The 10,135-nt window shown below is 53.1% G+C and overlaps 1 protein-coding gene across 1 annotated transcript in view; it reads right to left on the bottom strand.

The window, feature by feature from the left end:
• Nucleotides 1-4,247, bottom strand: part of LOC109293677 (somatostatin-2-like) — a 9,901-nt gene extending 5,654 nt beyond the window's left edge. Inside the window, exon 1 of the mRNA XM_019511739.1 lies at nucleotides 4,062-4,247. Within this exon, the coding sequence (XP_019367284.1) occupies nucleotides 4,062-4,163 (102 nt within the window). The 5' untranslated portion in view covers nucleotides 4,164-4,247. The remainder of the gene's footprint in view (nucleotides 1-4,061) is intronic.
• Nucleotides 4,248-10,135: the final 5,888 nt, after the last annotated feature.

Raw genomic sequence — 10,135 nt, 5'->3', positions numbered from 1 at the left:
TCTTGTTTTGGGGTTTTTGTTGTTCTCCCGCCCTGGTGGGGGGTCGGGCTAGAAGATCTACTAGGTCTCTTCCGACCCTTAATCTATGAATCTATGAATCTATGATGGATGGGAGTCTTTAGGGCAGGGGTGGGCAAAATGGAGCCCAGGGGCCAGATGCGGCCCACCATGCCATTCTATCTGCCCCCTGCTGCCCCTAAAAATTTCGAAAATTAATATTAATCTGCCCCGGGTTGCCTGTCATGCGGCCCTCGATGGCTCGCCAAAACTCAGTAAGCGGCCCTCTGCCCAAAATAATTACCCACCCCTGCTCTAGGGGGTTACAGGGGTGGCTGGAGTCCCAGTCCCAGGTGTCCCATCCCATTCTTCATTTGTCTGCCCCATATCCCATGGCTGCTGCTGCTTGGCCCAGGGCCCAGAGGAAAGACAGCATGCGTGGGGAAGGAGGTCTAAAGCAGATGCTCTGGCATGGTGCCCTGCGTGGCTCTCTGCTCAGTGCCCAGACAACTTGGTTCTTCTTCAAGTCTGGAGAGACGTAAGAAAGGGACGGGATTCTCTGCCTCTCGCCACAAACTCCTATGGGATAATAGTGCTCGGGCCTCATGCAGCACTTGGTCTCAAGCTAGTAAATCCTCCTGAGGATAGCAGGAGGAAAGCATTATTTAGGAACAGCAGGAAAGCATTATTACCCCACCTTGCAGGTGGAGAAGCCAAGACACCGAGGTAGTGTGCCGTGCCCAAAACACCAGTGGCAGGGCTGGGATTACTGCTCAGGAGCTCCTGGCTCCCAGACCTATGCTCAGACCCCTCGATTGGGTCATCCTGCCATGTTCCTTGCCCTGTCCTTGTGCTAGAAGGCTCTGAGGTGACAGAGGGCCGAGAGCTGTTATGACAGTGAGCAGAGCTGCTGCAATCTCCCTGAGCGAACACTGCATAGTGCCCAAAGGAGGAAGCCGGGGCTGGGGGAGAGGTAGCCCCAGATGGCTGGAATAAAGAGGTGACGTGAATCATCTCTTTTCAGGGAACTTAATGCAAGATACCCAACTCTGTTAAGCCAGTAAATCCAAAGAAATTTAACTCAGCTACTCTGTTACTGAGGAGCAGAGTAGGGCCTGGCCAGTAATTCTGGATTGTAAGGATCCCGATCAGTGCAAAGGGCACCGGAGCCATCACTGTTTAGTGGTGCTAGCCTGTACTTTACAACCAACTAGATCTAAGGAAGGATCTCTTGCCTGTGGATCATAAGGAAGCAGGGTTTTGTAGGGCAAAGCGGTTGTTAGTGAGCTTTCCTCTTCCCTGCCTGGAGGGATGGGACTCGTGCAAGCAGGCTCCTGTGTGAATCTTCACACTTGCAAATTCAGCCTTTGCTTCCTGTGTGATATTCAGTGTTGTCGTTGGTGAGCCCACTCACTGGGAGCGAGCGCAAGGGGGGCACAGACACAGTCAAAGCAAGGGTCAGGTTTTATTTCAGGGAATCTCAGTAGGCAATTATTGAGGCAGTTGCCTGGCTTGAATTCTCACTCCTGTTGTCAGATGGGGAACCGAGGCAGGAAAAGTTAAGCGCTCACGGTTGCAGCAGAGCCGAAGACAGAAACCAGGTCCCCCGTCTCCCAGTCCCGCATCTTAGCCACAAAGCTGTCTGTATGGAAGATGGGTTCTTCAGTCCTAGCCTAGCAGAAATGCTCAGGTCGCATTTTCCTTATTAAATCCCATCCCAGCTGTGAGCTCTGTGTCTGGAAATATCCGCCCTAGCCAGAGCTGCAGACAGCTGATACCTAATAACACTCTGCTGTGTTGTCGCCCAAAGATCTGGCGCCTTGGGAATGAGCTGGGCGAAAGAGTTACGGATGCTGGTGCTGGCTGAAAACAAGGCGCAGCCAACAACAGGTCAAAAGGCTTCAGAGCCAGATCACAGCTGCAATGGAGCAGGATGACAAGACTCCCTTGCTGTTGCAAAGGGGAATGTCTTTGCGCCTTCGAGGAGAGATTCATTCCTTTGCCCTAGTCCTATGCTAACACCCCTGTGCTACAGTGCTCTGCATTGCAAAAAATCTAGACAACCCCATCAGCAGGTAGTGAGCTCAGAGCAGCTGGAGTCTGTTAGCATTCCTGCTTCTCGGGTGTCTCGATACGATCCCCAACAAGCCCCCGAGATACACATACCATTATCATCATTAGTTACCTTTGCAATTTTCTATTCTCTTCAAATGCTAACACCTCAAAACCTGAAGCCCTTAGTAGGGAGAGATTTCCCTGAATATGGATTCTGATATATCCTACCTACCGGTATCTGTATCAATTAATGAGGGCCTACTAATATCTAGCTTGTAAAACATTTTCAAAAACCAGTTATTCTCTCTGCCAGCCACTGTGTTGGAGATGACATTCAGAATGAGAATGATTACAACTTTGTTCATTCTGTTCTTTGGGTAGATGTGATATCTTTTATTAGGCCAACTAAATAGTTAGAAAGAAGTTCTTGCAAGCTTTCAGGTGCAAACACCCTTCCTTCAAGCACTGGGAGTCCCAAAACCTGAAAAAGGGTGTTTGTACCCAAAAGTTTGCAAAGAACTTTCTTCCAACTATTTAGTCGGTCTAATAAAAGATATCACATCTACCCAAAGCACTTTGCCTTCTTATGTCCTTAGACCAACACGGCTACAACCAACTACCCTACTTCATTCTTATCAAGGCATTCATTACTGGCATCAGCCATATGATTTTTCCTCTTTCCTGGAGCTAGAGTTTGTATCTGAAGGTATTTATCAAACAAAGGAGGGACTTTTAATTTAAAAAATAAATTACTGGCATTTTTTCTTCTTGTAAAAATTGACAGCAGAAAGATCCTATTATCCCCCATTGGGTTAATACCAGCCTGCCCACAAGCGCTGCTCTTTAAGGGAACGCTGTCCCCGAGATCTCACACTCTCGGCGCCTTTTTCTGGCAGCCCCTTTTCTTCCTTGTTGTTACTGGGATCTGAGGCCATTCCTAAAGCACTACGACACTGATGGATGAGTTGGAGACATGGCTGAGACTGAAGGAGCAGTAACACGAAACAGATACACACAAGAGAAAAGCCAGTGGCTTTCAGATCAACTCTGGGCTCCTCAGCTTGTGTGTGCAGCTCAGATGTAAGCCGTGCCATGGACAGGGGCATGAATCAGATTCCTAGAGACAGCAGTGCGCCTAATCCAACGAGCAGCTCGGAGGAGAACGGCCGAGCAGGTGCCGGAGAAGAGCGAACAGGTGAGGAATTCGAGAGCCCCAGGCTGGGGCACATGGCATGGGGCAGAGACACTGTCCCAGGGAGTTATTTTATGGGGATCGTTCCCTCTCCTTTGTGGAATCTCCCGGGACTCGTCTACCCCGAGAAAATGATGGGCAGAGTGACGGCACCACAGTTATAGCTATTATCGTGTTATCATTTTGGCAGTCAATCGTGTAACGGTGTCTCTGTAAGAGTTTTACCAGCCTAGTTCTGCTGGTCAAGGGGAGCTAGACCATTATAGCTCTGCTGGCTCAGCTCTACATGTGGACCTTATTCTGGACTGAAGTCACTTTATTCTGGTAGGATTACTCCACTTACTGTTCCTCCACCTTCCTCCTCTCCTACTGTGTCCGGTCCTTTCTGTCTCGCTCTCTCTTCCTGTGCGTCTGCTTTAAAATAGAGAGTCCTTTGATCGTTTTACTGAGTACTTGCTCTTTCCTCTGCCTCTCACTGCTCTGCCTTCTTCCGCCAGGCTGTACTCTTTTAGCACTTGTGTTTTCCCCTTCCCCTTTCCTCTCTCTCCTTTTTGCATTGTCATTTTTCATCTAGCACAGACTTTGCTTCCACACTTTCCCCTAGAGCCTGTCTTTGATCCTTTCCCCTTTTAATCAACTGGCTAGCCGGCTCCGCCAACAGCTCCGCGTGCTGCAGCTGTCTCTGGAAAGCAGCGGTGGTTTGGAATATAAAGAAGTCGAGAGGATTAGCCCTGCAGCAGTCCTGCCTGCCCTGTTCGGCCCTCCAGGCTGCTTCTCCACGTGTCCCACCCCATCCCAGCTCCTGCACCATACTCACCTTACTGTTCTGTAGCGAGAGTCTCTCCTCCCCCGGCAATGCCGTGGCTCGCATGCTCCACACCAGCAGCAGCACGGACACCAGGCTGGCCACCAGCTGCATGACGTACAGGCTGTGACTGCTGCGTTGGATGAGGGACGGCTGGGAGGGGGAGCTGCTTCTGGGCTCTCTTGTGCCTCAGACAATGGCTGCAGCCCCTTATATAGCCCTCCCCCTAGCCCTGCAGGTGACGCAAACAATTAAGTCCGTATCAAAGGCAAATTAGACTTTGGAGGGGTGTGACCACTTGGCTGCTCCAGTGGGCAACTTCAGTACCTCTGGGCTTGCCATGTGCCTGTCCTGCAAAGTCTTTCACGTGGGAGGTAAAGGGTTAGGCCCTATAACTCACCGCCTCGGACACTAGGACACGCGAGGCACTGGCTGTAGCTGTCGCTGGTAGCTGTGCTGTCCCTGCAAGACCAGGCCCTCAGCCCAGCTAGTCCAGCATCCTACGGCCAGTGCAGGAAGTGCGGAGGAAGGAGTTAAACCTCCTGTCCTACCAAGAGCTACAGATGAGCCTGCATCTCCAGCTTGTGTCTCAAGGACCCCAAGCTCAGCAGATGTTTGGATCTTGATTTCTGCAGCCCAGTCTCGTCTCTTCCAACAGTGCCGCTCGCCATGACATGCTCACTCACCTGGCACTCCCTTCATACGAGCTTTGGCTTTCGGGTGTTTGAAAACTTACCTTGGTGCCAGGCCACAGGTTGGCACAACAGGTCTGAGGCCCAGGACTTTTGGGTGTAATGGTGCTGAGCAGGGCTGGGTGGGTGTGTGCCTGTAGGGGCAAACACAGGAGCCTACGTGCCCCTTCCCTCCCCCTCTATATGGGATCCCTTTCTGCCTTTTGCAATGAGGACCCAAAGCTCAGATCTCCTCCTAATTTTGATCCTAACACTATACTGCTCCCCTGGCCAGCTTGATAAAAGGAAATGAAGCCATCTCCAAGCCCCAGCTTTGCAGCTTGGGTCCTTCTCTGGTCCCAGCATCTTTTGTAATCGAGTCTGAAGGTTTGACATGGCAATTTGGGGGGATCCTCTGGTAAAGGTTTATCCGTGAATGCCAGGATAAACTTTGAATGGCCCAGGAGGCCCCTTCCTGCTCCTGGGTCCTAGGTAAGAACAGATTGTTTTTACCAATGTGACTTGGCCAAGAGGACACGGGGAATTGGGGCCAGAGCTAAGAATTAAAACCATGTTCTCTTGCTTTCCGCTCTGGCTGCAACTGCTAACAGCTCAGGCAATCCCACCGCTGTTCGAAACAACGATGAGCCACGCGGCAGGGTGGTGGAGCTCTCCCGTCTAGTGTCCGACGCCGATTTAACGCCCTCAGCGGCTCGTTCGAGCACAGGGAGAACGTAGGCCCCTGGGTGGGTGCGCACTGAAAGAAAACCTCGCTTCTCTCCTTAAAAGACATACAAAGAACTTCTTTATGCCAAATGGCTGGCAGAGAGCATTAAACGACAGCATTTTCCAGCCATGAAATTGTCTCAGGAAATGCAGCCCCCTGATTGCCTGTCATGTCATGTCCTGGGACGTCAGGGAGATGCATTCATTGCTGACTTCCACGCTCTGACCCAGGGTGAAACATTTCCAGCTCCCTCCCAGCATGACTGTGCTGGTTTATCAGAATAGGCTTAACAGCCCTCGTGTAAAGGGCTCTATCAGTGCTTCCCAGCCTGGCGACAGAAGGCAGCCGAGTACCAAGCCCTAGTTACTAATCCAGGCATGGGACGTGCCAGGTGACCTGTGGCTGAATTACTCAGGTGTGGAGGCACAGCAAAGGAGGGCCAATGGGGAAAATGCTCTTGACTGCTCAAGAGAAACTGGGCTTTTATCCTGCTGCATTCAGTCTGGGATGGGGCTGGGAGAATGGACAGGCAGGAGGCAAATCCTAGCCTCTTGCTTCAGGGGCAGAACTGACCCGTAGGGTTCACGAGCTCACGTGCAAGGCGGACGGTGGAGAGGTAGCAGGGTCCAGTCTCTGCTTTGGAGGCAGTTTAATTGTTTGAGCGAATTCGGTTGTGCATGGTGCTCTGTCCTCTGGACAGGCTTTTACCAGAGATGCCTCATTGACAGTACAGTGTCACAAGCACGTGCTGAAGGGAGAGGCAAGGCGATGTCCCGGGAGGTGACTCCAGACAGCAGAAGAAAAGCTCTGCTATCAATAAGGAGGCGAGACTTGCTGCGACGGAGAGGACCCTGAGGCCTGCGGTGTCAGCTGCGAGAGGGGCTTAGCCTGCAGAAATACCATAAGCTAACTGTAATCTCCTCCGGGAGCAGGCCTGTGGAGACGGTCCCTGCCCAGACATTAAGGCTGGCTGGCGGCTCCCAGCTGGAACAACCCAAGGCGCTTCTCCCAGGGGCTGGGCTGCACCGAGTAAGGCTCACATCCGAAGGGGCGGCAGCGAGACTGAGTCACAGGCTCTGGCTGGATGACAGAGGCCGCAGTCTTGGGCCACGCTATAACTGATGGGGTTGGTGGCCTTTCCTCGGCGGCTCCACGGGCACGAGCTGCAGCGAGCCTGGCACGGCTGGCAGGGCAGTGCGATGCAAGCAGGCTGCCTCAGACGCAGCTCTGGGCCCCGCGACAGCCTCCTTCCCCTGCAGACGTGGCCCCCACATCACCTAGCCATTTCCTTCTCCTTTCGCCTCCACAGCCATCACTCACTCCCTGCCCAAGAGTCCTCCCTCCCCCTACGGCCCCTCGGCAGCGTCCTACCCTGCACCAGTCTTACCCCCTCGCGTCTCTCCAGCCCTCGGGGCTCCTTTGGCTATTCCCTGCCCCATAGAAGCCCCTGCAGCTTCCATGCTCGTCCCTGCCAGGGCTTCTCCCCCTTCACAGCCTCGAGTTGCATTTCATCCCTAAGGCAAAGTCAAAATAACACGTGCAGCTTCATCTCAGTGACTGAGGGGTAGTTAACAGGGGAATCTGTCTGAGAGATCGGGATGGGGATCAGGTCAGACCAGACCTCTGCTTTACAGCCTGGATGCCCCCTGATCTGCTTTCTAAAGACCACCTGCTCTCTGAAAGGTTCAAATCCTAGTTGCCCTGGGCCTAGCTCCCCATGCACCCCACACCTGTTACAGGTGAAGAAAAGAGCTTCCCTGTGAGGCATTAACACGGCTCCCTGGCAGGTCTTCCTCATCTCGTCCTCTTCCTCTGCTGCCTGCGTCTCAATTCCTGGTCTGTAAGAAAAAAGCCGTCCTCGTCTCCTAAGAGCACGTCTGCACTGAGGAATGAACCTGGGCTGGTTTTTAACCTTAACTTTCTACCATCCACACGTCAAGCCTCTGGCCATGCAGCCCGCTCGATTTCCATGCAGCACTCGGACAAAGAAGTCGTCCAGGAAATCACACTCCCGGCTAGCCTGACGGATTTGGGGAGATCTACCTGAAAGTAGTGCATCTGCAAGAACATCTCTCCGTGCTTCGCCGAGGTGGGGATTCGCTGGATGGGAGCTGAATGCAAGGAAAGGGACTAAAAACCCTCCAGGCCAAGTCCTTTGGGGGTAAAACTCCAACAGCTGATCCAGCAACTTACTGTCTATATGTGCCTGTCGCAAGGCATTTGACATGGGAATTAGCCATGCCCCGACTATGGGCCGTCCTGCTGTGGATGGCGCGGAGACCACATACAATGGCCTGGGGAGGCCTCAGGGATATTATCTGCTTTGGGACACAACCTGAACGGAGAGGCTCAAAAGCCGTCCAGGGAACAGACTGGGGAGGAGAAGCCGATGCTGCAGCAGCAAGGTAAGACACAGCTGCACCTTGGGACTGTTATGGGGGACGTTACAGCCCCAGTGTCCAGCTTTGCTGGGTTGGATCAATCTCGTTAGTCATCATCACTCTCATACAGGGGCTGGTATAAGCCATGGGGCAGGGCTGGCTGCGTGGGGCAAAAGCTGTCTCTTCCTGTGTGTCTGCAATACAGCTGACCCCCAGGCACTGCCAGCACACAGGCAACTAACAGCATTATGGACGCAGAGCATCACATCAGGGAGCAGGGGCAGCTCTCCCAATTGCTTGACTGTGGACTGATACTCACCGTCTCCTGCCTGTTCCTTGCTGGGGTAGCCCCTTGGGGGTAGCCCACATCTGTGGTTTGCATTAGGTCGGGTCTCAGTATTTTCTCATCCCACAGCATGGAATTGGACCAGACCTCCAGCTCTCAAAGGCCAGAAACTCAATTGTGAGTGCAGGAAAGCACTCAAACACCTCTGCAGTCATCAGGAGCTGGAGTCCTGGAGTCCCCTGGGGCCTGTGGGGCAAAGAGCAACACAATAAATAGAGCAACAGGCAGCTGATTCCTGCCATCCTACTGGAGAGGGGAAGCCAACTGGCAATTTGTTCACAGGCCTGAAATTGTAGCTCATTTATCAAACTCGACTTGAAATGTTCCCTTAACACCAGCACCTCCTCCCCTGGGGCCGCCGCGCAGGATGCTGGTGGCTGTTCTGCCAAAGCCTCTGGGGGCACTAATGTAACAAGCCCAAGGAGGAGGCTGCATCTGAATGTGGGATGGAGCCTGAACCTCCCTGCTCGGCCCTGATAAGTCTCAGAGCAGGGGAGGAATACCACAGGGATCCTGTTGGAGGAGCACGAATGACCGCAAACATATTGCCCTTGTCTGGGGAAGCTGAATTGGGGCTGGAGGAACAACGGGGGAGGGCTGGTGCCATCTGTCTGCCCCCCGCACCTACCCAGAAGGGACTGAAAGGGGCAAAAGGAGAGAAGGCAAGCACAGGAGTGCCTTGAGACACCAAACTGCTATGTTTCAATAGAGTCCCAACAAGGCAATGATAGATAATGTATTACAGAGAGGTGTAACATGTTGTGATGGAGCTAAGGATGCCTCCAAATCTGAATTTCCACCAGGCCACAACGTGTTGGCACGTGCAGACTTTGTGCATTTAACTCTTCTACTAGGACATTCAAAAGCACCTCAGTTGTCCCTTGACATCAGCATGTCCCCTGGGGACATTTCAATGTCAATGAAGCTGCCTTTCCTGCTTGGACCAGCGCTAATTAGGATGCAGCTAAGGCTGTGGAGCCAGGTGAGGAGGCCTGGGGTCGGGGATCTGAGACAGACTGACCTCCACCACACTTGAGAAAGCCAGACTCACGTCAGGCTTGGCCAGAGCTCTTGGGGAAGGGCCCAGGGTAGACAGGCTTTTGCTGTCTAGGACTTCCTAAGCCGGACATCAGGAGACATTGCTTTACAGCTAGGGCTGCCGGGCTCTGGAATGGGCTCCAAGGGAGGTGGTGCTCTCCCCTCCCCTGGGGGTCTCCAAGAGGAGGCTGGACACATATTTGGCTGGAGTGACATGACCCCGGCACCCGTTCCTGCCCGGGGCAGGGGGGTCGGACCTGAGGATCTGTTTAGGTCCCTTCTGACCCTAAGCGCTATGATACCATGGCTCAGTATACTTTAAGTCTAGCCAGGGATGCCCCAACCAGTCCTTATAAGCACACGAGCCCATAAACCTGAGTGTGGGATGGACTTCCCCATGTGAAGAAACCACGGCAAGGAATTCACGCCGTCTTCCCTCGGACAGGGTCCAGGTTCCTTCGGTCTTGTCGCTGAGGATTGCTTGGAACAGACACTCGCGCAGGGTCATGACGTACCGCCCGTGGCACTGTATCGTGGGGCCTGGAGCCAGCGCCGTGGCCTTGTGCAGCTTGTCTCCCATCAAGAAACCCCGGCGAGACGGCGGCTGCGTGCACGGCCCCCAGGGCCTTTCAGTACCTTGGAGAGGGCAGCGTCTCTCGGGTGGAGGAAGGCTCAGCGAGGAGGAGAGCTCTTATCCTTCACAATAGGCTATTAAATTTCTATTAGCCGTGGAACTGGCGTCCTTGAAAAGTCTGCCACTGACTTCCGCGGCACTTGTACTAATTTCCCTCCCGTTATCGGCTTCACACATCGCTATTCCGTAATTGAGATCCCTGTTTCTAATTCCTCACCTTTTGCATATTTGAAAAGTACTTAAACTCCGTCCTATACAGAGGCAGAAAAGCGCCTCGCACCTCAATCCC

The sequence above is a fragment of the Gavialis gangeticus genome, unplaced genomic scaffold (assembly GCF_001723915.1).
Source record: "Gavialis gangeticus isolate Ggan-Ray unplaced genomic scaffold, GavGan_comp1, whole genome shotgun sequence".
Lineage (NCBI taxonomy): Eukaryota > Metazoa > Chordata > Crocodylia > Gavialidae > Gavialis > Gavialis gangeticus.
The sequence above is the reverse complement of the archived record's forward strand: the minus strand, read 5'-3'. Positions and strand labels throughout refer to the sequence as shown.